We start from the raw sequence: 27,397 nt of genomic DNA on the forward strand, positions 1-27,397 counted from the left end.
TTTAATTCATCTTTATCCTTGTTCCTTCGCTAGCCGAAGTTGTGCTGATCTAATTAGTTGTTATTCAAGCGAAATACAGAGGACGATTCACTGAACTTTAAGGGGCCGGTTATTTAAGACTACGACAAATCTTTTCATACGCATAAATTGAAAAAACCAAGGATTTCATAAAATTGTCCACAGTTAAGTCCCATCGTTTTGACGATCACGCCTGTCAGACGTGTAACGCCGACAAGATGCGATGGAAACAAAAGAGAATCACTATGATAGCTTCTCAGTGGATACCTTAGACTGGAAACGTTTGAAAAAAGAAAAGCTGAACGTACAGCAATGTCTTCAAACAATATCAAAGCCGCCGTGTTAGTGCGTCAATGGTTTTCGGAATTGCTAAATTGAAAACAAACTTGAACTATAGACAATGACAAAAGGATATATTAGTAAGAAAAGGAAATATTTAGACTCATGTTTTTCGAGAGATGAAGTACTACGAAGATCGCTTTCATATCTAAAGACGAAATAAAACTCAAATCGATGAAGGGCGTTATTAAGCTTTCTCGAACAACAACGTATTACCGACGTATTAGTTTCGACAAGCCAAAGCATATCTCGATCGTTCGTCTGGAAATCTGACCCACACTGATTATTATTCAGTGACACTCCACATTGGTTGATATGTAACATAAATTTAGATGTTCAACGGCGGAGAAAAAGAGACTCAGGGGAGAATTGATAAAATGGAAGGGCGGCAAGAAACCAAAGTCGTTATCTTTAGATCTTAAGATCGACCGTTGAAAAGCTGTGAAAAATAACAATGATAATAAATTTTCGACGCTTGAGTAAATATTTTTCCTCCGTAAGCGACGGATTAACAGAATGTAATGGAGAGAGGTGTGAAACTTTCAGACTGGGTTGCGGTGCTGAAAATTAATTTAGATTACATGCAATAAAATTCTTACATATATCTATTTTCATTTAGTCACATGCAATTGTTATAAAATGAGGAGATGGGTGAAAAACGTTTTAAACTGCTACTCTCTTCCCCAGCAATTGTATGTTTCTAATCATTGATTATGCATTTAGCCATAGGGAATGTCTAAATATAATTGATAAAACAAAGGGTTTCCATTTCGACATACCTCTAAGAAACAACTCTTCTTAGCAATTTAATCGAATTAAATAAAATTTAAGTGACAATTCACTTATCATTGCTTATGACTATGATGAGATAATTAATAGTAATAGGACCAAGTGGAGTCTAATTCGGTCTGTAATCATACGAGTGATTAACAAAATCGGACTACCGCGAAGCGGGAGTCCCATTTGTCAATCACGAGTTTGATTACAGACAGAACTGGACGACAAGAAGTCCTGTTACCAATTAATCATAACCATTTCAATTTCCAAAAAAACAAATACACTTAGAAAAAATATCTCCAGTGGAGAAAATGTCTTTGGTTCAAAATTCCTCCATTTTTTAAATTCCCCAGTTTTTCTATGGACAAGTGGTTGTTGCTATGGTTATTTTGATCATTTCTGTGATTGGTGGATTCGCTATGTGGACTTAGTATGACTGGCTGCTTCAACTGTCCGACTACAGGTGTCCGATTAAAGCCAATTGTCCGATAACACTGTCCGATCACAACTGCACAAAATGATTACTGAAAAATGAAGCTGTGAATGCACCAATAATATTTGAGGAATTTGTAATGGTTATGATTAACTTGTTAATAGTCTCTGATTTCGGTCAAAATCTTTCTATCAAATGGTTTTTATCAAAGCCAGTACGGTGAATAATGTAATAAGATTTTCGTAAACTGTGGCTATTCAAAGTTATTATCCGGTTACTCATTTACTCTGCAACAAAATTCTGGTCACATTCGGTGAAGTATTCGAGAGCCTACCGACACACTCGTCAAAAACTGCCATCCATCTGGTTTTGATATACCATGCTTAACCAGGCAAAAGCTTTCCAACTTAAAGTAAGTTTTTAGCCCTTCCGCAACCAAGTGAGGACTTGAGGACTCCAGAAGTCTTAATGCACCCGTTGGTTCTGTTAAAGGAACAAGCAAGCAATAGAAGGTGCACGGTTCATTGAAATGAAGTTGTGGATATTTGAGAGCGAAGGTGGAAAGCGACCGAACTTTCCATTTGGCAATGATGGGCTCACACCATATAACAGGAGATATGAATTCAGGCCTTTTAAAGAGAACTGATCGTTTTACTCCAGGAACCTCACTATGGTTTCTTAAGATGCTATTTGAGATTTTTTAGTGCGACATCAAGCTTCATCTTGTACGTGAAACTCGTATGTTCAATTCTGGGAACAATAGATTTCTATAACCAAATCGACATTGTCCAGAAAGCATATGTTGTACATCATGACTAGACAAACACTGAGTTTTCAGTGATACGGTTTCTTTCCTTGAATTTTCATTATCAGCTCTCTGCGAGAACTCAGGATGTCTTCACAGAAACGACGAGGAGTAAAACCCAAGAACCTGAAAGAACCTGGGGGAATCTCAAAAGGTAACAAAAAAATTTATTTTAAATTAAAACGTTGACGAGATAACTGCTGTGGCAATGACCACAGAACTTAAAATAAACAATAGACCATCCAAGTTAATCCAAAGAAACCTAACATAAAATAGCGAAAATAAATATTTTTTTAAGGAACCGTTTTTACTCAATTGGGTTTCTTAATCTCTGTTTTAAGCCAATAAAGATTCCATGCAAACGTCAAATCCAAAGCAGGAAAAAAGTCAGGGAAAAAGGCAAGGAAATGGGGAAACTGAAATGTCACCAGCACAGGGCGCTTGCGGGACAGCTGCTGATGAGACGCAAAATAGATCCAGTATTCAAGGTAGGGAAGTGAAAGACGTGGAAAGTTAAAGAAAGGGTAGACAAGTCAACTGAAGGAAAATGATCGGGGAGGTTTCGAGGTAGCCTTGTTACTTTGAATATGAGATACCGCAGGAAAAGAGAGGGAGGTGAAGGCACAATGACCAAGAGAGCGAAAGGAAAGACGTTAAAAGGGAGGGAGATGTCCAACGATAAGGAGCGAAGAAGGAAAGGGTAGTAAGGAAAAGAGGTAATGTTACATGCATCGAAGTTTTAGTTACAACAGAAGTGTTTAACTCTTCCTTGCATGACCACTCTTTCATGTTAAGATGACAGTTCCACAAAACAGAATAAAGAGCGTAAGGACCACAGAAGAAGGAAGCCCCAGACATTTACAAAGGGCAAGACACAAGGGCATTCAAATGAGAAAAGAAAACCCATTTCAGGTTGGTAGAGTTCAGAGTTCCCATAAACTAGTTTTTAAACATATATAGATACAAATTGAAGACCCCACACAATCCTACAGTAGTAATGCTTTCAGCGTTAAGATTAAAAAGAAAAAGAAATGAGAAAATAACTTGCTGTTTTCCAGATGGAGGAGCATCGTTACCAACTGACAAAAGAGGAACCGGAAAGGATACCAAGATAGAAAAACAATCTCCAGATTCCGCATCAAAATCTGGTAACATCTCAGCAGGTATGTAGAGTGATTACCAGGTAAACATTTTGGTCGGAAATCGTATCAGTAACAAACTCAACAACTGTTACTTTATTGAAAAAAGTAACATCACTGAAAAGTCGTGGCAGTTTACTTAGGTACTAAAACATCGCCTTAACACAGTGCTACGACTTCAGTATTTCAGTATTTATCAAACTGGAAAAATACTAACGCCTCCTTAATTCGTAAAAACTGTTTGAAAAAAGTTAATATTTATGAACTCAGTTTATTGGACTATTAATCTGTCCCTATCTTCCTTCCCATAACCAGCAATAATTCTGAAACATATTCGTGCATTCATTTTCCTCTGTTTAAAAGGTAATTCACAAGCGTTTGGATAACCTGCTAACAAATGCATCGGCTGTGTATAAATTTAAAAAGGCAGAAGTGTGTTGAGTATGGGCCTAATTGTTTGGTATGAATATTGAAGGTAGCAATTTTGACGAAAAGAAACAAGATCCTCATTGGAGCGGAAGAGGAACATCACGGGAATCCCATGAAAGTAAAGGATTGCCCTCGTCGAGTGGCAAAGGAAGACGTTTTGGTACGTAGACCAGCAAACAGTTGGTAAAATTAGAATCAAATTTGTTATTTTTGAAAATTCATGTGAGAATATATTGATTCCTACGATACAGGTCAAAACAGGGATCATCAAACACGAAAAGCTAATCCACCGATCAAACAGCACCAAACACAGCCTCCACTACCGTGTGAACAAAATAAACACAGCAAAAAGAAATCACTTCCCAGACAACGAATCGTCCTTGACCTCTCAATATTGAAAGAAAAGGATTGCACTGAGATTGTTCAGAAGTTGAATGAGAGTTTGGACCGTTTCAAGTTCTTTCTACGATCAGAGGAGCAGCAGCACAACAGTGATGAATTCATATCGGACCTCACTTGCACATTAGCAGTTGCCTGCGATTCACCATCGAACGAGAACACGATTAAGATTTTAGCTACGCTCAAAGGATCAGCATTTTTCAGTACAAAAATTCCGTACTTGCTCGATCGTGTCCAAATGAAGAAGGCAATGAAAGATCCGGAATCTCGAGGACAATTCATAGGTTGCTTAACCAAAGTGTTTACGAGTTATTTGAGGCACTTACCAAGTTCATATGCTGACCCACCTTACGATCAGCTGAAACAGACCCTTGAACAGTCAATCGTTGATGGAAAAGATGAGCTGACGAAAAAGTTAGATCACTTCAAGCAAGTAAGAGATGACATAATAAGGGCCGAACGAGCGAGGCATGGAAAACGCTATACCAGCACGACGGAACAAAAACCACCAGACGATTTTAGAAAAATTCCCATATGTCCTACGACTAAAGAAATCAAAACTCAAGAAGTTCCCTTCTTACGTAAGAACATTAAAAGAGGACGTTACGAAGACGTCGAACACTACCTTGATGTGCAGTTCAGATTGCTACGCGAGGATTTCCTTGAGCCTTTAAGGGAAGGTATCTACGAAATAACGCATCATGTTTCAAGAGAAAATCGTAATCAGATGATGAAATGCTACCAGCAAGTGCTTATTGTTCGCAAAGAGTTCACGACGTCCGGAGTTAATTACGAGGTTCAATTTGATGTTTCCCAGTTCGGCAAGACAAACTGGGCCCAATCAAAGAGGCTCATCTTTGGATCATTTCTTTGTCTTTCCAAAAACAACTTCGAAACATTGCTTTTTGCGACAGTTGCAAATAGAGACCCAAAAGACCTGCAGAAAGGTAAAGTTTACATTCAATTCCTTGAGGATCAAAATGTTTTTGATATTGAAGAAGGTCGAGATCGATACCAAATGGTTGAGTCACCAGCCTTTTTTGAAGCATACCGCCACGTGCTAAAGGGACTTCAAGGATTGAATGAAACGAATATGCCTTTCACGAAATACTTGGTTGAATGCTGTGCAGAGGTGAATCCACCAGAGTATCTAAGGCGCGAAAGTGACCAAGATCCCGTATGTTATGATCTCAGTAAGGCCCTTGATGTACCGAAGTCAACCAAAGCGAAGAAGGTACCTGTTCTGGAACCTGAAGCTTGGCCACCTGTCGAGTCACTACGTTTGAACACTTCCCAGTTAGAGGCATTGCGAACAGCTGTTTCAACTGAGTTTTCTGTCATCCAAGGGCCACCAGGGACGGGAAAAACTTTCGTTGGAGCTAAAATTGTGCAGTGCTTGCTTGATAACCGTTGGAAGTGGGACCCGACTAAAACATCACCAATGTTGATGGTTTGCTACACAAATCATGCTCTGGATCAATTCCTTGAGAAGGTACTGGAGTTTCTTCCAAAAAAGGAGATCATTAGAGTTGGCGGAAGGTGTAAAAGTGAGGAACTACAAGCATGTAATCTAAAGCTTTTTACGAAGAAGTATAGACGACGAGATGATCGCGATGAAGTACAAGGTAAAATTCATAAAAACAACAGAGAAATGAAAGCTTTAAAAGCTGCTTTCGCCAAGGGGGACGGTTATGTGATGGATTTTAAAGAATTGGAGCGCTTCATGCAGGTACAGCATACAGACCAACTGTATCAAGCTGTCTCACCACCGAAAGCTTCAGCCATATATAAGACAGTTTCAAACATATTTAAATTTTGGCTCTGCAACAACGAAAGGTTGAATTATCTGAATCAGAGTGCAAACGCGTCAAAGAGAACTGAAGGTAGTGAAATCCAAGAAGGGTGTATCATTCCACCAAACGGTACGGTTGAAAAAGCTGTTAGCGTTGATTACGCTCCTTTCCCGACCTTAGAATACAATAACACAAGTGGTTACTTTGGAGACGGATTTGTGGTAGGATTTGATGAACAATCTCCCTTCAAAAGCCCCAACGAGAATGAGGACAGAAAAGATACAAGAAACGATGAAGGAACGATGCCTCTCTTCGAAACAAGTCAACCTCAGGCTGAAAAATCACAAATGACCACTCTCAACCTAACCAGTTCGTTTGGGGAAATGAAACAACTGGGTCCTGAACATGAGTTATCAAATAGCAAAACGTTGCATAATGATTTTTGTTCATCAGTTTCTCTCAAAGCAAGAGAAGTAACTACCATTGAAATTACAGAACACCTCGAGGAACCAGGTCATCCGTCAAATCTTGTCCTTGAAAAAGATCCCGGAGACGATGATCAATTCATTACCATAGAAGAAGAAGCTTCAAGGCTACAAAATGAACGATGTATCGAGGGCGATGAAGAATATGAGCTACTACTAATACCAGAATCAGCATATGTAGGGGTTCAAGAAGAACATGAAGGGGGCGCTCTGAACGGTACTTACGAGGACATTCCATTCGAGTGGCAAATAAACAGCCTAGATAGTAGCGGAGGAGGTCAAGTGATGGGTCGCGAAAGCAGCCAAAGCCAGTTTGAAGTTGAAAGTCAAACACTCGAGTCGCAAGACGAGATCTTTCTGGCGGAAGAAGTCAGCAAAGTACAATCTCAGTTGGGGAAGGTTTCAGGGATGACTGATGACGAAGCAAAAATGGTGACAAACATCTGGGATTTACCTGAAAAAGAGCGATTCCGATTGTATCTTTATTGGGTTAAGTGCTATCGTGAACGCTTGAGACTTGAGATCCAAAGAGGCGAACAGAAACATGAAGAGCTTTGTGCTAAATGGAAAATCGTGAGCTGTCAAGAGGAGGAGGAGGTAATATGCAGAGCAACAGTCGTTGGGATGACGACCAGCGGTGCAGCGAGGTACCACTCGATGCTTCAGAGAATAGCTCCCAAAATTGTTATAATCGAGGAAGCTGCTGAGGTCATGGAGGCTCATATCATCACTTCTCTTGCTCGCGACACAAAACATACAATTCTCATTGGGGACCACAAACAGCTGCGCCCGAAACCAACAGTCCATCAACTAGCCCAAGAATACAACCTCGAAATCTCCCTGTTCGAACGAATGGTGCTAAACGACATGGAATGTAAACGCCTTGCCATTCAACACCGCATGCGTCCCGAGATTGCTGCCTTAACTAAACGAATTTATGAACATGAGATCATTGACCATGAATCTGTATGTAAATTTGACGACATTTCTGGACTACGTCATAACCTTTTCTTCCTCAATCATAGTCAACCTGAGTCTCCAGTTCGCGGTCTCCAGAGTTTCTCCAACCCTCATGAGGCAGACTTCCTAGTAGCGCTTTGCCGTTATTTGTTATTGCAAGGATATAAACGAGCGCAAATCACTGTCCTCACCATGTATGCAGGCCAACTTCTCGAGCTGAAGAACAAATTGCCCCGAGAAGAGTTTGAAGGGGTTAAGTTGTGTGTCGTGGACAATTTTCAGGGAGAAGAAAATGACATTATCTTGCTTTCGTTGGTGAGAAGCAACACGAAAATTGGGTTCCTAAAAGAATCGAACAGAATATGTGTGGCATTATCACGAGCTCGTCAAGGTTTTTATTGCATCGGAAATTTTGGCCTTCTCAAGAGCAAAAGCCCACTCTGGAAAGAAATATGTGATGATCTGGAAACAAAGAACGCAGTAGGCCAAACCTTACCACTGGTTTGCAAGAGACACGACCGTTGCAATGAGGTAAGAAATGGGCGTGATTTCCAAAAGTTCCCACTGGGAGGCTGTGATAGGGTCTGCGGAGACCGCCTTGATTGTGGCCATGCATGTGACAGAAAGTGTCACTCTACTGACGAGTATCACAAATTTGGTCGATGCCCAAAGATGTGTTTGAAAACCTGCTCCAATGAGCATCAATGCAAGAGGAGGTGTCATGGTTCATTTGACTGTTTATGTCCGCACCCTGTGCTGAAAATAATCCCCAAATGCGGTCACGAACAAATAGTTCAGTGTCATGTTAATCCAGAAGAGTTTGTTTGCCTGATGAAATGCGAGAGAAAACTCGATTGTGGACACGACTGTGCGGAGGTATGTGGGAACCTCTGTACAAGGAATTGTAAAGTTCTATCCCGGAAGTCCCTGCCATGCGAACATGAAAAAAATTTGCTGTGTTACCAAGACCCCATGCTTTACAAAAAATGCAACAAACGCTGCAGCAAAATCCTGGAATGTGGTCATCCTTGTTCAAAGAAATGCTACGAAATATGCTTCTGCAACACTACAATTGACCTTGAACTGCCATGCAAACATTCTGTGCGCATTTTATGTTCCACACAGCACAACCCACCTCATTGCGTCGAGGATTGCTGTAGAGAATTGCTATGTGGTCATAAGTGTCCTGGTCCTTGTTGTGAAGATTGCAGCCAATATCAGTGCAAAACTCTGGTTGACAAGCTCCTTTCCTGTGGGCACAAAAAAACTATCCCATGTTACATGAACCCACATGACGCCAAATGTCAAGAAGCATGCCAAAAGAAGTGTTCACGTGGTCACCCATGTCAACAGCAGTGTCACTTCGGTTCACCGTGTAAAGATTGCAGGGTTAAAATAGATATGACCATTCCCTCGTGTGGGCACTTCATCGAAATGCCCTGTTTCTGCGATCCAGCTGCCTTCATCTGTAAAAAGCCATGCGAAAGGCTTCGGCTGTGTGGGCACCCTTGCCGAGACTTCTGTGGTAAAAATTGTGAAATGCGACCGTGCATGAAGCTTGTCCAGAGAAAGTTACCCTGTCGACATTCAATTACATTGGCCTGTCACAAAAATCCTGAAACATATAAATGCAAGGAGAATGTTCTAGTCGATCTACCATGTGAACACAGAAAGTCGATGAAATGTTATGCTCTCTACGCTGGTATTCAAAATGTGCTGTGCCATGAAAAGGTTGAAAGAAATTTGCCTTGCCGTCACAAAATTGTTCTTTCCTGTCATACAAATCCTGACATGTACAAGTGCAAAGAAAAAGTCGAAGTCAAACTAAAATGTGGCCATGTCATTGTTGCCACATGCTCGTTTGCCACCGTTGCTGAACAGGAGTTTAAGTGCACAGTTTTGACTAAACGAACATTGCCATGTGAACACGAGGTAAATATTCCCTGTTGTACATCTAGCCAGGAATACAGCTGTCAGGAGAGGGTCGATGTAACACTTTCTTGTAAACACAAAAAGCACGTCGAGTGTTCAAAACTCACAGATGGGCTTGAGAATGTAAAATGTGAAGAAGTGGTAACAAAAGCACTACCTTGTGGCCACGAAAAAGAGATGCCCTGTTTTACGAGAGCAGAAGAGGTTTCCTGCAACTTGCCTTGTAGACGGGTTCTTTCTTGTGAGCATCCTTGCCGTGGAAGATGCAGTGACGACTGCAGTAAGTTGGCGTGTACAGAAAGAGTTCAAAAGAGCTTGGCATGTGGATACCATCAACTCAAATGTCTTTGCTCGGAGGATGTTTCTGAAGTTGATTGTACCCAGAAATGTGAAAGAAGGTTGCCTTGCGGTCATTACTGCAATGGAAAATGTTTTGAAATTTGCGGTAAATACAAATGCGAAGAGATGGTTTTGAAAGAGCTTGATTGTCCTCAAAAACATACCCGTCGAATGCCTTGTCACAGAGACCCGAGAAGTGTTTTATGCTTGAAGAAATGCACGAAAAAACTAGATTGTGGTCACCCCTGTGAAGGTGCTTGTGGGAAACCATGCGAAAGTGTAAAGTGTATGAGGAAAATGAAGCACACATTTCCATGTAGGCACACAACAAGGGTGTCCTGTTTCGAGAGAAAAACCGCTATTTGTAGAGCACCTTGTCCGCGTCAGAAGAGTTCCTGTCAGCATCTTTGCAAGGGCTTGTGCGGGAAACCATGTGATGGGTATCCCTGCCAAGAAGTCGTGATCAAACGCCTGCGATGTGGCCACAAGATCAAAATGCACTGTTGCGACAACCCAGAAAAAGTGCCGTGCCCGGTGGTATGTGGAAAAATAATGCAATGTGGTCATCAGTGCTTTGGAATATGTGGCAATTGCCAAAGAAGGCGTTCACACGAAATTTGCAAAACCCAATGCAGTCGAGTTTTGGTTTGTTTACACCGTTGCAAAGCCCCTTGCTATTTACCCTGTCCTCCTTGTGTCGGCACATGCAGTCGGATGTGCCCTCACGACAAATGTACGCAGCCTTGTTCAACACCATGCGAACCTTGTAAGCAGCCTTGCACATTGAGTTGTCCCCATGGCCGTTGCAATAATCTGTGCGGAGAAGAATGCGAACGCTTTTCATGCAATGCTCCCTGCCCCAAGACGCTTCGGTGTGGCCATCAATGTATTGGTTTGTGTGGAGAAGACTGCCCTACGCTCTGTGCCATTTGCAATGCGAAAAGTCTTTCAATAAAATCAACTGATGGACGCGCTAACAATACAGAAGCTCCAAGATACCTGCAACTCTTCGACTGTGGTCACATCATAAAAGTCAAGGATATGGACGAGTGGATGGTACAACAACTGGGAAACAATGTTCAGGTGATGCGATGTCCTAAATGTTCCACAGTAATTACATTCAGCTATCGTTATGGCCATATTATCAAAAGGACTCTCAAAAACGTCGAGAATGTCAAAGCAAAAATACAAAAGCTTGCATATGATGTTGTCTACTCTATTCAGCACACAAAAAGGGATTTACGTCGCTTAAACTATGATGTGAGGAAGTTGAAGTTTCCGCAAACAGTTTTTCGCCTTTCTCATCCATATCCATGCAGCATGCACGATATGCTTTTGATTTTTACTCTTAAAAATCACTTGACGATTCTTTACCAGGCCCAAGCGACAGAAAGGGTAATAGCTGAAATGCAACAAGCTGATGCCTGCATCAAACAACAGCCTGGGTTGGATCACCAATTAACCATTATCACAGATGCGTTAGGAAAAATCAAAGCGTATCTTGAGCAACCACAACTGCATTTGAAAATCCTGAGTCGATTGCATGACCGAACAAGAAAGTTTTCTCTGTTCTCTCGTGTTTTAGAGGTCCAAAGTAAGGCCACTCTGCATCAAATTCCTTGGTCGAGCGGTGGTACTCATCGGCTAAAAAAAGCACGCGATCGTTTTGAATTGTTTCTCCAGGGTAAGGACGACGCCCTAGATCTTGAATGGTTGAAGAAAATCGTTAGCTTGTTGAGATCAGAGGTGAACCTTCCAGACCTACCAGCCGAGGAAGCCAAAGACTTCGTCAATTTCCCAGGATACCAAAGGGGAGTCTGGAAACTATGCAAAAAGGGCCATGTGTACTACACAGGACTTCTTGTGCGAGAGGGCAAAGATATCCTCATCGGAAGCGAAGGATGCACCCAGTGCATAGCTAGTGAAAGTGACCAAACCGTATAAAATATTGAATTAAGGGGCTAAGTTTCTAAAAAAACCCGTGGTACTGCGTCGGTGGAGGAGTTTAACAGGGCGTTTCGAACGTTAGCCCTTCTGACGAGGGGCTACAATTTCACAAACGGCAGAAGGATGAAGTTGCCAGCAACCTTTGTTTCTATGAGTGGTCATCAAAGGATAACTAATTTGATGGCGAATCTTTCTACATATGAGAGAGAACAGCCTGGGCCTGATGGTCTAGGTCACCGCTAAGCAAAAAACTTTCAAGGATATAAAACAACTTTTTTGCTGAACTGGTAAATACAAAGAGAACCGTAAAATAGTGTGTAATCTGTATCACCTTAAGCGAGGCCAAGATTTTAGAAGCAGTTAAATTAAACACTGGTAGTGTTCTAAGAGGAAGGAATTGAACATTAGGGCATACCGCTCAAACCTGCAGCTAACTGGCAAATCGTTGGAAGAGAGAATAGTAAGTTGTTAATAAAGTACATAGAAAAAATTCAAAATAATAATAGTAGCTAGGTCGCAGACAACATAGTTGGAAGAAAAAAAGAAGTGCAAATCACCTTTTTAATGGGAATTTCCAAATATCACCAAGAACATTAGAAATAATTTTAGTTAAGTTTAGTTGAACGAAAAGTAGTACCTGATTGAGAAAATTGGGAACGTAATTTAGCAAGCTCATATTTGAGGTTCCTTCAAGGGCCTCAATTCTTGCCTCAGAATTAACAGCAGATGTGTGCATGTAAGTCAAAGAATACTCCCATGTCGATTTTACATCGGTTTTATTCTTGTTAGCCACTATGAACTAATTTTTCTAATGTACAGGTTTTGAGTTCATACGATATGAAACATTTTTGGAAAGATCAATCATTTTTCATTTTCTTCTGTAAATTTTTGTAGAGTTTATTACCCTATATAATGATTGAAATTTCCCAAAATTTGTCCTTTTGTAACCAGTAAACATGTTACATGATGACCCTGTACCTTAGTTATGGATCAATTTATTCAATTCCTTGAGGCTAAAAATTCAAGTCATTGCTTTTTCAAGACTTTCAACCAGCTTCGATGAACATTGAGTGTCATAGGCATCATCTACTTCATTTGAAATAGAAAATCTTGAATATTAAATGCGAAAAATGATAGAGGCTTTCAAATAAAAGCATATTTTACAGTGATACGCTTCTTTGCCCAAATTAATGTCAAAACTTAAGTCTTGTTTGGGGTAATAGGAGAAAGGGAGAGCTTTAATAGAGGGTTGACGTCAATGTGTAGCCACCACTGATATTTATACTTCAAGTATATTCTATTGACCTATAACAGAATTTTGGCTCCTAGAAAACAACACGTGGGAGAAACGAAAAAAATTGAAGGAAATAGTTAGATCGTGATGATCAGGTAAAAATAACTGCTTTGTTTTCCCACAAAACATTCGTTTGGAATTGAATTCTGTGGTGGCAAATGTGTTATTTAAAAAATGGGTTGTCAACTTGACACTCGGTCTAAAAGCCGTTTGTGATTTATCCTCAATAGTCTTAAAAAAAAAAAGTAACTAAGAAAGTCAAAACATGAGGTATTTGTTTGCAATTAAATCAATCGATGAAACGTTGATTTATTCATTGTCTGAATTATCCTAAACAATTTGTTCTTTAAGAAACGTCGAGCTTAGTTGTGAGTTCTACTACAAATACAATTTCGGTAAGTCTTTGCGTCCATTTAAGTTGGACATTTTTACCGTACTCCGCCAGTCTGGTATTCCGTCAAAGAGGAAATCAATGAATAGACGCCGCATTAAATCCCTTGTGTCTTGATAAAAAGCATCATTTTACTTCAGCTTTTTGGTGGAAGAAAGACAAGTTTTACAAACTTCATTGCAGCTAACAAACGACAGACTGTCGCAGCTTCATAACAAAAATTTTGAATTAACTTACACTGGCTTTCCTTGCCGTTCGAAACTGACAGGGCAGAGGTAAATCCTGGTAAATTAATCGTCCATGGAAGTGAATAATACTTTCCTTAAGATTACTGACTGTTTAAAAAAAACCGTCGGTATAGTCATTTAACTCGAGTTTTACTGTTATTCATTCAAAAGAGGAAATTAGGCTTTTTTTCGCGCTCGTTAAGAGACGGGTCAAATTGTGACAGGCACTTATGAAACAAATGTTTCAAAGTTTGCTTGGAAGCTTTTTAAATCTTTCCAATCATTCAGACCATTTACTGTTCTAACTAGCCTATCAATAACAAACTCCAACGACTATATCGACAATGGTAGAAATGAAATAGTTATCCGTTAGATCCTGGCCAAATAATTCTTCCAGCTCATCCAAAATTGCCGAACTTGCCGCCATTTTCAGAAAAAGCCAATGTTTGCTTTGCAAAGTCGGTCCCAGTCGACTGCATTACACCTTTTTGCTCGGACTCGCTCGCTTCATCACCCAACTCTCTCCGCCCTGATGCAGTTAAAGACCTCACCGTGTAACGGTTTCTGAAGATATCGTGGAAAAGCACTAGGTAAGCGCACAATTTACAGAAATATAGTTTATGAAGTATTATTAGGTTGGAAACTCAGGGTACAAATCTTCATATGGGGTTGTGATAAAGGTTCAGAAGAGATTTTCCTGGTGGTTTAAAATTAAAAATTTATAAGGTCGTTGCTTTAAATAAGGTTTTCCGTTGCAACCGTTACATAATTATCTAGCCATGTCGTTATTTCAGTCTTCGACTGAGTTAGCGGACGTTCGCAAGCGGTGTAATACCACTGCGACAAATTTTTAAAATTTCTTCACATTCTTGTACTGTGGAATCGGAGCTATGGAGTTCTTTTTCAACGGATAAGCTTGGCAAGATTATTAACTTGTTTACAAACATAAGTGGGCTAGCCCTTTTATGTTTGTAATATTATTATTGTTTATGTTCTTCGACTTTTTCAAACTATTAGGAAACTCACATGTGAATAGGGTAATTCAGTATTATCAACTGAGTTGATAACGTAAATTGGACACCGCAAAGAATTTAAAAGCTGACGTTTCGAGCGTTAGCCATCCGTCTGCCCGAAACGTCAGCTTTTAAACTCTTTACAGTGGTCAATATACGTTATCAACTCAGTTGATAATTTGAAATTACCCTGTTATACTCTTCCACCGTCGTAGCACCACAGTTTCTTTAGAAATTTACCTCCTTTACTCGCATGTAAATACACTGTTCTCTTAAACGTTTCTCTACTCGATCAGAGGATCGTGAAAACATTTCTAAGAAAAATCTGTGCCGTTCAAGTTTCTGTTCATTTTTCAGAAAGACATCGTAACATATATAGTTTATAATCAAGAATTTGAGTGAAGTGAAGGAAGCTGTGTCATTTCTATCTATATTGATTGATTTGAAACCATTTGTTTCTGATAACGGACTTTAACGGTCCAACAATGGAAGCAGCGCGGTGGAATTTCGCTTCCAGAATGACAACCTCCCATGACGGCGCTTTCGTTGTCGTTAGTATTGCGTGACATGATGAGATAGCACTGAAATGCCGAGATGAATGGTCACAATAGAGTCCTTCTTCAGTTTTGAGCAAAAACATGACCTGCACAGAGGGCAACTCGCTATACACATGGAAAATTGAATATTGTGATGTTGTTTTCCAGATGACCAACGAAACAGGTGGAGAAGGCGATTCATGGAAGATTCATTTCTCATTTACTGGACGCACTTCAAGTGCTCTCCAACAAAATAACAATAACCCTTCGAATAATTACTTCTGGGAGAGTACCACACTAGAGGAAAGCCAGCCAACATCCTACATATACATTTTGACACAAATTTTCCTCCTGAAAGACATTGAAACTTTACGACGCATTGTACTGGACCCGGAAGAGATTAACACGATAGTAAAACATAAGGAAACAGTTTTGGAAAGTCTTCACGATTATGAGCAGTTCGAAGAACTCCAATTATTAACAGATATTAGACAAGTCCCTGATGTGAAATGTAATATCATCGACGGCAAATGTTTTACTGTGGAGCTTCCAATAACAGATCTGATTGACCCGGATAAAAATTTAAGGCGCTTGTTGAGAGATTTGCAGACTTACTCCAGAACTGTCAGTAAAAGTATCACTCGGCAGATTGAAAGTAAAGAAAAGCTATCAACACCATCCTGGGAAATTATCCAGATAGATGGCGACTCTGACTTTTTACGCCACCAAACGGAAAACGAGCTTTGTGAAAATCACGTCGACAAGCAAGACAGATATTCGATAATCCACGATTTGTTCTCTAAAGATGCCGACTGCTACTATGAAGATAGAATCTGTGCTGTTGAGAAGAGAGGGACACCTAGGATGACAGCAGAAGTGGCGGATGCAGATAATACGGATGTTAGCATGACACCAGGCTGTCATCCGAAAATCACGCAATCATCTGTATTCAATACAGAAGTTTGCAACAAAAATTCAAGTGAATTGAGAGATAAACGTGTCCTCATTCATGACAGTGATGAGGAATCTGGTTGTGATGAGAATAATAATTCATTTGATTGCATCAAAAAATCAACCAGAAAGAAGCGTGTCCTCCTCTCTGACAGCGAGGAATCAGATAGTGGCAAAAATCATGGTACACATAATAACAAGAAACAGTCAAGAAAGGTTAGATATAAACGTGTCAGAACTTATGATAGTGATGAGGTGTCTGATGGTGACATATAGATGAATTTTCCTATACTTAAAAATAATCAAGCAAATTTGGGTAAAAAGCATACCAGTCCACAATTACTTTATGAAAGTAATGAATCTGAAAGATTTATACTGTACATTACTACATTTATGACAGTGAAAAGGAGTCTGATAGATATATTTTTAATTACAACAAAAATACTATAAGAATGAAGATATAAATGTGCCCAACAAAACACTTTGCAATGATAGATATTACAACAAGGTAGTTACAAAAATATTGGAACTGGGGTAGAAAATGTTTGCGAATCAGAAAAGGAAATGTTAAATAATTAATTTGAAAAGTGTGAAAAAAAATATTGCAAGAAGAAAAACACACTGTTAAAAACAGTAATGACAACATAAATAGTTTCCCTTTATATCATAATTCTTGGCTTTCCCAAAAAATCTTCTTAATTTGGACTAAATATTTCCAGAAAAATATGAAGAAATACTTTTTAAGAAGTTTAAATATGCTTTTCTTTTTGACCAAAAAAGAATTCAGCTGTTTTTGTAATGAAAAACAGTTAGCATTTCTGATGATCAGTTTCATCATGCGGTTTGTATTTTCTGTTGAAGACCTGTAGGTGATATGGACAAATCTTGAACAGGCCATTATTGCTTTTTGTTTAAATGGACAGCATCTGTTGGTGGTTTAACACTGTAACAAGATATTTAATTTCTCGCCCTTTGGTCAACATTGAAAATTCATGCAAAAAAGCAACCATCAAATTTTCAAATGGCCAACTTTTCCTCATTGGCCCTGACAAGAGATATATTCCTGGACCATGAAGTATTCTGATAGTCAGTCATACTCTATACTAAGAGGTATGATTACCCTGTGCATAATGCACTTGCCTTCTGATGCCAATGCCAAGCCTTGTCTCATGGAATTGAGTATGTTGTTATTTCTTTTCCATTATCCAAAACTTTTTATCCAAAGTTCTCTAACTTTTTTTCTTCATTATACAACAACTAAAACTCTGACTTCCAGTTTGACTACAATGGACCAATAGTCGCCAAATAGAGGTCCATCTAATTCAAAATTCTAATTTTTTTTCCCTGAAACATTATCCGCATCTTGATAGACAATCCCCTGGACTTGACTAGCCACTGTAAAGCTGTATGGGATTGTCACTCCACTTGAACAAATTGCCTTTTCAGCCCCATTCACTCTCTCTTGTCATGACCTTGATCATTAGTTAAAGGTGCACTGTTATAGTGAATCAGAATCAAGCCTGTGAGAATGAGAGATGTACCTAACCACCATTGCATGGAAAGTGTCTCGCCAAACAACAGGCAACCAAGCAGCGCCTGTAAGAGACAACCCTACATCAGTGTTTACAGACTCACAGTTCAAATCATTGACTCCTAAATTCCTCTAGTAGGTTTGTTCTGAGTGAAGCTGTACCGAGTCCAAATCCTAAGCGCCACTGTTAGACTAATAAGCCTTGTACAAGCTGTTGTTGTCAATCTTAATTAAAATATTGGTAAGCCTGAAGAGTAGCCTAGTGATAGATTCATTAACCCTTTTTATAACAGTTCTTCTATTGCAAATTTAAGGGAGCACAGCATGGCTAACTAGCCAGGCTTGCCCTACTAGCATTACTATAAAAGGTGTGTGCAAAAAGTCAGTATCAAACTTAAAACTAACTTATCAGTAAGAGTAGGTACTTTATCCTTGTTGTTCTTACTAAAAGAAAATGATGAAGTGCTAGAGAGGATATTAACAGATCAGTTAGAATGCACTTAGAGGAGACAGCCAATATTGTTGAAAATGTGGACTTAAAATTACCGCATACATTTACAAGACCACTCCAAACTTATTTCAAGTTATTTGCAAGAAGTTTCTTCTATAATTTTGTCTTGCTTTAAGTTTGATTTTAAACATTTATGTTAGGTTGCAGTTTCCACAATACATTGGCTGCCCATTTATAAAGATGTGGAGACTTATTGGGAATACAAAGTGTTGCTTGACTGTTCTTCTGCAATTCTCTTTACAATTATAGTAGCCTTAAATTGTTTCTGGTAGGGGAAACTTATTATCTTTCTATTTCCTTTCCCAGTCAAGTTATACATCCAGTCACCTTGTAAAACTGGTCATTAAAGTTAATTAAAAAAATAAAACAATCAACAACTCTACAAGAATTCAATTGCAGTAAATATGGAAGAAGCCTTCTGCTCAAAACTAACATATTTGTCATCTTTGCTTGTAATGGTTCTTCACATGGCACAATTGATTTTAATCAGTGCTCATCCTTTAAAATGTGATTGGTTCATTTTGTTCCAGTGACCATGGCAACAGCAGTGGTACTGATAAAATTTAAAATGACAATTCAGCTCTTTCTCAACAAATACTTACAGTGCAAATGAAATTTGAGGCTGTATTGGTAACTGTTGCTGTAGCTGAAGAAGATGATGCTCTAAGAGACTTCACAAATAGGGTCCACATCAGGGCATTGAACAGGAAAACCAGAAGAAATGAAGAAGCTCGTGCAAGATTAACCACCTGAAAATCAGTTGAAGATTTTTTCAATTAATGCAGTCGCGAAACTGTTCATATTTCAACAAGTAGCTTTTGTAATACTCCTAGAACCTACAGGGGTTAGGAACCTTTTTCATCCTAACATCACTATGCATATTCTTTTCAGTTCTGTTGACTTTATATTTCCTAAGATGCTGATGAGTATAATTTGTTTAATAATTGAGTGCCTCTTTGGTCCATGATCATTTACTTTATTCTTATGAATGTATGATCCAGAGGTTATATTGTAGGGAGAAATTAGATACTGGTCACCCCTAAGAGTTAAATGGTTAAACAGTCATTCCCTTCACCCAGTGATTGACTAAATATATTAGTCCTGAAAAGGACTGTTGTTGATTTGAGTGACAAACACTGCAGTACCTTGAGCATAATCAACGGATGACTTCCATTGATAAAACAAATGATACTGTCACCACTAACAGTCCCTCTGTGGACTATAGTTCCCAGACAATCAGAGCAGTACTGATAACAGGTTCTTACCAGTCTCTGTCTGCCCTTACAATATAACCTACTTATATATAACTCTAAAAAAACCCGAAGGGCAGTATAAATTAACAAACTCAAGCAGTGCTTTTTGGCTAGGTTGATTGTGTATATTTTTTATATGGCCAATTCTCTTAGTTTTTGCGGTTCATAATGAATTATACTACTGCTAGAGACTATTTCTTTCGATTTCAATGTCGAGCAGCACAAAATACGTATGTACAACGAACGAAATGTAACGTTTCAACTTTTATTACTTTGATCGAGGACACTCCGCAAAAGTTATTCCCGAAAAATCTTCTAGCTACAATGTTTCAAAAATTCCAGGCTGGAGTAAAGCTAAGACTCTTCTTTAAGCCGCAAGCGTGCTTTGTTAAACACGAGAACATAGACCAACCATTTGACAGGCAGATGTGATCGGGGAACCATTCGTGGCACCAACACCAAAGCCTTGAAGTAAAAAATTGCACCAAATTTTCCTCTGAAGTTCTGGAGACATTGCTAGTTTAGCGCAAGTGGACGCCACAGCTGCGCAAAATCCAGCACAAACAGCAGAAACAAACCCCAACATTGCAAACGAAGATATTCCTTTGAGAAGTCGAAATCTTCCAGGCATTGAGTCCTAAACCGAGTAGGACTGGGTAATACTCAATTTTATCTATATTTGCTTTTAGACTAGTTGCTATGAATGGATTATGAAATTTTTGTTCAGGCTTTCAACCATGAGGAACAAAAGCAGGGGTGGAGGGGGAGGTGTTTTCATGCAGATATATTGTTAAATTGACCTATTGTACATATGTAATTTGAATTACCAATCATAAAACACAATATTTCTTTGTGATGTAGACAGCATCAGAGACAATGATATTCTTGGCTTTGTAATTCATCTAGTGGGTGTTTTACTAATATGAGTATCAATTGAACCCCTTAACCTCCCATGAGTAACCAAGACAGATTTTCTCCTCAAAATGTCAATGTAATGTCAACCAGATAAGTGATGAGAATAAAAAGAAATATGAATTAGGGGATTATTAATTGATTATTAATTGATCCAATACCAAATTCAGACAACACATCTGTGCATTAAAAAATATCCCATTTTCACCAAACAGTTAACTGTCAATCAAAAATAGATAGCTACAAAGCAAACTAGAAAACTTATCTTAATTAATGCAAGTGTCACATAAAAATTTGATAGTATATATCTAATTATGAAAATACTGCAACAGGAGATAACTGACAGATGTTCTAGTTGGTCAGGCTCCCATGCACTCCGCTTCAATTGGGTCAACAGGAATAATTGATTGAAGACAAATGTCAACTCAATAAAATATTCCAAAAAAACTTTAATTTTCTATTCCCAAAAGTGTTTCTTTCATTGTAGCATTCCACTATATAAAAGAACAACTTTTGAAACATTCATCCAGGAAAGGTTTTGAGATATACTTCGAACCTTCAAAAAGCCTTTTATACTACCTGAGACGAGAGCAATCTTAAAAATAAGACAACAAACTATGATGTACATTAGCAATCCGTGATAGCAGAAAAGACTTTTAATGCCTAATGTTTTACATCACTGTTACTAAAATTGAAAGGACCTAGTTATTACAACCACATTACATATAAAGGTCAGGTGTTATGATGTGGAGGCAAAATATATCACACAACACATAATGTATACGTGTACATTTGATATTTTTTCTTTCCAATTATCACCCCTATTGCTCAAAGATAGTAATATCTTTGCCTATGATTGTGACAATGATTCTCCTTTGACATAAATTTCTCCAATTTCTGTGTACCTTAATTCACAAGCTTGAATTGAATAGGAGTAACTAATGATAAGAATATTAACCAAAGATAAACATATGAAACAAGAGTAAGCTTTCCATTTAAATAGATCGAGTCTAATTAATTATCCTGTTCAAAACAGAACAATTAACACCAATGATGAATTTTTGACACATAACACCTTTACCTTGCATTAGAGTCCACAGAATAAAGGTGTTAAAATTTCCAGTTCAGTTTAATTTTTCACACTTTGACAGACATTCATTCCAATGACTTTTGTGAAATACAGTTCATGAGGTCCTCTTGTGAGGAGTTTAAGAAAAAAAAGTTCAACTTTTTTCCACAGATAAAAGGGGTCCTGACTATGTTTTCATAAGTATTATTAACATACATATTTACAGCTGTAAGGCTTCATAAAACAGACCAGGTTATATAAGCTTGATCTTGGAGTCTCACTGTGATGTCTTTTTCTGTTGTTGTTGGAATACTAATTCAGTGAAATTGGGTTTGTCTCTGAGCAATTTTCAGTTTCACATTGATTTCCACTCCTACAAAGTTCACACTTCCCCGCAGAGGACCTCAAGTCTTTCACAAACTTACATTTCTAGTTACAATATATGATTTCAAAAATAGTTAAGAGACATACTACTGTTTATATATGCAATTAAGAATACTCCAGGGGGGACAAGTTTCTAAAGAAACTGTGTTGTTGCACTGGTGGAGGAATAGCAAGATAAATTGGTTTTATCAACTGAGTTTCGATAATGTCACTTAGCCACTGTAAAGAAAAGAGTTTCTATGCTGATGTTTCCAGGCTTTTGAGCCCTTTGTCAGAGTTAAAGATGCTGAAATTCTCTGACAAAGGCCTACTGCTTGAAACTTCCAGCTGAGAAACTTTTTTTTTATTATCAACTCAGTTGATAAAACCAAATTTTCCCTTCATCAATTAAGAATATTTCAATTCAATAGGGTTTGTATGTAAATTTAAAAAAATGCATTTTGAGAAACAACATACATAAGAACAAAGAACTGCGCAGGATTATATATTACTGTCACATTAAAGAGACTTAAGTAACTCTTGTCATTGATTCAGAAAATATCAACAAAACTAGGCAATAAATTCAAGCTGTGGGTGATATATCAACTACTTTATTGATATCTTTGTTAAGCCAATCTTGTGTGATGTCATCAAGGTGATTGTCAAAATCTATGAGACTCTGATACACTTTTCCTTCTAGAAGTTCAGTGGTGAGTTGCAGTGAATCTTCACCTTCAAGCAATCTGCAATGATACAATTTCCAAACAGTGTAATTGCACAGTCATAACTGTCAAACCACTGACATCATGTACAAAAGTTGAGTACTAAATGTTAAGTTTAGGAAGTAATGACCTTTGTTACACTGTTGCTTAAATCTAACAGCTTTCAATCACTTTTTCAGAGTTAATACATTAGGGAAAATAGGAAAATAAACATCATGGTGTTAGAAATGAGATGTATGTTTGTGATCACTGCTGTTTACATTTGGATGTGAGTTTTAATTTAGAACGTCAGTATTTAGATGGGTGATGCAATAGTCAAATGAAAAGTACACTGGACTCCAAATCAAAATTTCATGTTCACTCCTGACCAGGGTCATTGTGTTGTGTTTGAGAAAGACTTTGCTGTCATAGTGTTTCTCTGCACTCAGGGGAATGGACAGAATTGGGTAGCCTGTGACTAGAAATAAGAAAAAAAAAGGGTAACCTGCAATGACCTAGTATCCCAACCAGAAGAACCAGTGTTATTTTAGAAACCATTTAATGGTGGTCATAAAATTTTTTTAGATTTACTATTAATAATTAAGATTGATGGTGCCCTTATCCATCATATCGCCCCACCTTTCTCTCAAAATTTCTTACACTAGATTAGCAATATTGTAGGAGAATAATCAATTCACCCCCAAAAGGAAGTACCATAGTGGAAATTATTTCAAAAGCTTATCATGCTTGGTTCAGATTTAGGGAACTGGGAGCCCTACTCATTTATGCTTCCCTGACAATTCAACAATTCACTGCATTACAGCATAACATTGCAACATCACCCTCTGTAATAGACGCATCATCTTTACCTTCTAGAAATCACGTGAGAAAGGGATACTGATATCATATTGAATGAAGCCAACTGAGTTGAATGGTACTTACAAATCTTTGTCACTTTGCTTCCATTTATTGTCTTGGACCACATAACACTGCAGGATGAAACAAAAGGAAAATAGTTCAGACATAAAACCCTGTGAACAAAAGGTGGAACATACATGTAAAAAAACAAGCAATATTTGCCTCACTCCTGTAAAGTGTTTTTGTTGCTCAGTTAATAGTAACACCAAAATAGTATCCAGAAGGTTGTTTCAAGTCTGAACTCTTTTCTTAGGTTTTGCTCTTATTGATAGTTTAACTTCACTTTTCCTGCGCAGATCAATCCATGCACGTGGTTAGCAGATCTAACATCAGCAACACTGAAAAAGTGTAAGTTTGTTGATTTTGAACATCATAACTTTGAACTGCAGATAAATAAATGAAGATGAGAGTGATCTTTGCAGAAATGAACACTTCTTGGGTAGTAATGAAATTAAAGCTTAAAAAAAATCATGCCTGTACAGGAGTTGAACCCATGACCTCTGCAGTAACAGTGCAGTGCTCTACCAACTGAGCCAACAAGCCAACAGAGAGCTGGTCATTTTGTTGGTTTGCAAAAAATCCTTGAAGTGACAAACGAACAAGTGTGATTATATATGAATATTGTTTATTTGAACTGCCTCACTATTGGCAATGACTTGGATTAATGACTTTCTTGGTCATACCTTCAGGGAATAGTATAATTCAATGAAAATCACACACAAATGTTACAAAGTATGGAACATCTTTACCTTACAAGCTATTTCTTTACATGATACTGTCAGCTTTGTATTATCTACCTGTATCATACAAAGAAAGTGCAAAATTACAGTGATCATGACAAACATCGCCTTACACAAGAATTTCTTATGCAAATTCTTATTAAGTGATCATTAATTATTAATTAAATATTAATCATCAACACCAATGTGACACAAAAAATAAAATCAGTTGGACATGAATAACATCCACTTACCATTAGCATAAAACCATTGTTAAACTGATCACATATTTTCTCTCCAATCTTGTAACATATTGCATTAGGACTGGGAAGAGATGATGACAAATTTGTATTCGTTGTGTGAACTCTTAGGAAAAATATATAAAACAACAACAAAGAATTTTGCCTTCCTTGGCTATAATTGCTCTGAAACTCAATTGGTAAGGTATTTCAAGGCAAAACTGGAACTGCCTCAATAACATACAAGAAGGACTCATACACCTGTATCTCCTTTCAATCCATCAATAGCAGAAGTGCATAATGATAACTTTTTTCCTCTCATTGAGGTCATCTTTGTAAAGTTTTTCAAATCTCATTTTTGGAAAGGTAAAAAAGATTCTTCATAAACTGCCTGCCAATTAACTGTCTAGCAAATAAACTTGTTTTGAAAAAGAAGTGGGCTTAGAAAAATTCTCACATGTACAAAAACTTTTCCACCTCAACCACACCAGCCCTCTCTGTCCATGTTCTTTCCATTTTTGGTTAGCTCTTTTGTGAGAAGGAAAGCAATGGGAGTAAAAAAAAAATTTATTGGGATGGCTTACCCACTAAAGCTCTAAATCTATTGTTTGACTGACTCTATCTCACATGAACACTTTTGACAAAAGCTGATCCTCAAAAGTGTGTTCAAGTTTACAACCCTTTTTTAAATGTGAAACTCATACAAATTTGTTTGTCTAACCCTATCTCACTCAAAGACTTTTGACAAGTCAACAACCCTTTTTCAAATGTAAAACTCATAAAAATTTGATGTTTTTACTAGTAGATTTAACTCACCTATTGTCATTAATATGTTCATTAGCTTGATAATAACCAACTATCTGTAACTCATTCTTTTTACAGTGAATATCAACCTGGACAAGAGAAATAATGATACAATTACTTTTCCAACAGCTTTCAAAAGGATGAAAGGATGGGAAGTTTTTCAAGAGTGTTTTTACTGCAATCTTTTCTTCCTTTATCAATTCATTAAGTCAAATATCAAAACATCTTCTGGTCAAGGCAGTCCTGAAAATAACTGCTGATTGCAACTTTGACTGACTAGTGCAATAAATAACAGTTCCCTAGGGAAGCAACTGTCAGAGGATAACCAAACACTCCAAAAATTAATTTGTTCACACCTACCACAGCAATACCAACTTCAATACATGAATAATGTCTTAAATGGAGTGTTTCTCAAAAAGACTACTCAGAATTGTATCACAGTCAAAATGTGACAGAGTTCATCATTTTGTTATACACAATGGCTACATGCCCAGCAGGCAGAGATTAAAGTAAATGAGCTTAACACCTAGCAGGCAGAAATTTTGCATGATTTCCTCTGAGGGTTCTTTCAAATGTCTTTAACCTTTGTACCCAAAGAGTAACTAGGATCTAGTTCCCCTTAATGCTATCACCCCTGAATCAAATGTTTTAGTCACTAACTGATAAAGAAATTCTTCATTTCTCTTTGTCAGCACCTTAGAAGTGTATACAGAACAGTATGGAGAATATGTAGACAGATATGTTGGATGTAACTGTTAAAAGTAGCCTATAGTTCCCTGGACATGTTAAATGATTCCAAAATGTATTTTTCTTTTCTAGTTGACATATCTGAACTCTGAAATTTGCTGAAATTTCAAACTACCAGGAATTTGGTCTGTTTAAGACCATGCCCAGGTGCCAAGTATTTAGCCAAAGTGTTCACCATTTCTGTTTCCATGGATGAATATGAAAATAACTACCATTCTAACATTCAGTGTACTTCAGCATGTCTTTTAAGAATTTTGAAACTAAAAAAATTACTTTTCTAACAGGCAAACGTTTTTCTGATCCAAAATCCATTTTAAATTAAGGAGTGTAAAATATTAAGTTCAATGTCGATGGAAAAAAAAACAGAATTTACATTGAATTGGTTGACATTGAATCGCGAAATTTGAGGTTCAACAGTTCTCCTGTGTGTTCAACACCTGCAATTAATCTTTAATCCAAACCTTAACCAGAAAAGTCAAAAGCTTACAGGTTACACGAGAATAAAAAATTTACTTTAGGAACCCAATCAATTTGGCACCATGAACTCGGGGCACACAAACAATTTTAGGGACTTGTTAGGCTATGAACTGGTCGAAAAACGCTTTACGAATATAAAAAGAACTTCTCCCTACCTTCGCCAAGGCCACTTCCAGCATAGGCGCCAATCCAAGGGTAATATGAAACAAAGGAATAGCATCGAGCGCATAAATTTCACCATCTTTGGGGTTTTCCACGCCGAGAAGAACTCCGTTCACGGCTTTGTGTGGGTATTTAGCGGTATGTAGGAGAATTTTGGCGTAGGCCCTTAGAGATAGTCGAACTTTCATTTTTCTGATGGTAATCTTATGACCTCAAAATCATTATCACAGTTAACAAACTGTTCCTCTGCGACTGTCCGCCATGATGATTCAGGAGTGCGTGGTGCTTAGTAACCGCGTCGCTGTCCATCTTAGTCCCAGGTCTCCTCTTAATTACTAGAAAGAGTCATGTTTCCCTTTTTTTATTCACTTTTTGCCATTGATTATTAGAGGAGTTTGGTGGTTCTTTTCCGGCTGCTATTTATTCTTAATGGTTTTTTCTAGAGTGTAATGGTCATTAGTATAGGTTGCAAGGCAGTCATAAAGGGAAATAGATGAACGAGTAGAGAAGCAAAATGGGGAGAAAATTAAACGAAAAAGTTTGGATAGGTCCATTTCTTACTGGCGTTATCCTTGCCTACGTGTAGCCGTACCCTATCTCCCCATTTGAACCCATTTTACCGTCAATGCCATACATTAGCAAGTACCAGCGAGTTAAACGCAGGCGAGGTAACTCGCTTCCGTTTCAACTTCGGAGGGAGGGTACGGCTACACGTAGGCTAGCGTACTAAGTTAAGAAATTGAAAGCGCTAGTATTACAGGAATTAAGACAATGAAGATAGTTT

At 38.0% G+C, this 27,397-nt stretch overlaps 5 protein-coding genes across 5 annotated transcripts; 3 read left to right on the forward strand and 2 right to left on the reverse strand.

Annotated features, from left to right (window-relative positions):
- Nucleotides 1-2,331: 2,331 nt before the first annotated feature.
- Nucleotides 2,332-4,108, forward strand: LOC149047912 (uncharacterized). The gene is made up of 4 exons (XM_089198893.1): nt 2,332-2,526; nt 2,714-2,860; nt 3,431-3,535; nt 3,987-4,108. Exons 1-4 carry the CDS (start codon nt 2,460-2,462, stop codon nt 4,106-4,108), a joined length of 441 nt encoding a protein of 146 aa, XP_089055019.1. The 5' UTR covers nt 2,332-2,459.
- LOC113665964 (NFX1-type zinc finger-containing protein 1 homolog) lies at nt 3,150-12,964 on the forward strand. The gene is made up of 4 exons (XM_027181707.2): nt 3,150-3,284; nt 3,431-3,535; nt 3,987-4,100; nt 4,192-12,964. The coding sequence occupies exon 4, from the start codon at nt 4,578-4,580 to the stop codon at nt 11,790-11,792; it is 7,215 nt and encodes a 2,404-aa protein (XP_027037508.2). The 5' UTR covers nt 3,150-3,284; nt 3,431-3,535; nt 3,987-4,100; nt 4,192-4,577; the 3' UTR covers nt 11,793-12,964.
- A 1,255-nt stretch (nt 12,965-14,219) lies between these two features.
- LOC113665968 (uncharacterized) lies at nt 14,220-18,629 on the forward strand. Its single transcript, XM_027181710.2, has 2 exons — nt 14,220-14,297; nt 15,425-18,629. The coding sequence occupies exon 2, from the start codon at nt 15,425-15,427 to the stop codon at nt 16,481-16,483; it is 1,059 nt and encodes a 352-aa protein (XP_027037511.2). The 5' UTR covers nt 14,220-14,297; the 3' UTR covers nt 16,484-18,629.
- On the reverse strand, nt 16,620-20,175 carry LOC113665969 (transmembrane protein 42). The gene is made up of 3 exons (XM_027181711.2): nt 19,915-20,175; nt 18,852-18,998; nt 16,620-17,803 (listed from the first exon to the last, which is right to left on the reverse strand). Exons 1-3 carry the CDS (start codon nt 20,131-20,133, stop codon nt 17,660-17,662), a joined length of 510 nt encoding a protein of 169 aa, XP_027037512.2. The 5' UTR covers nt 20,134-20,175; the 3' UTR covers nt 16,620-17,659.
- Nucleotides 20,176-21,037: 862 nt separating this feature from the next.
- On the reverse strand, nt 21,038-26,911 carry LOC113665934 (ER membrane protein complex subunit 8). The gene is made up of 6 exons (XM_027181671.2): nt 26,607-26,911; nt 25,240-25,316; nt 24,439-24,508; nt 24,215-24,262; nt 23,490-23,536; nt 21,038-22,589 (listed from the first exon to the last, which is right to left on the reverse strand). Exons 1-6 carry the CDS (start codon nt 26,799-26,801, stop codon nt 22,430-22,432), a joined length of 597 nt encoding a protein of 198 aa, XP_027037472.2. The 5' UTR covers nt 26,802-26,911; the 3' UTR covers nt 21,038-22,429.
- Between the last annotated feature and the right edge of the window lie 486 nt (nt 26,912-27,397).

This window comes from Pocillopora damicornis, chromosome 3 (assembly GCF_964200805.1).
Source record: "Pocillopora damicornis chromosome 3, jaPocDami1.2, whole genome shotgun sequence".
NCBI classification, from domain to species: domain Eukaryota; kingdom Metazoa; phylum Cnidaria; class Anthozoa; order Scleractinia; family Pocilloporidae; genus Pocillopora; species Pocillopora damicornis.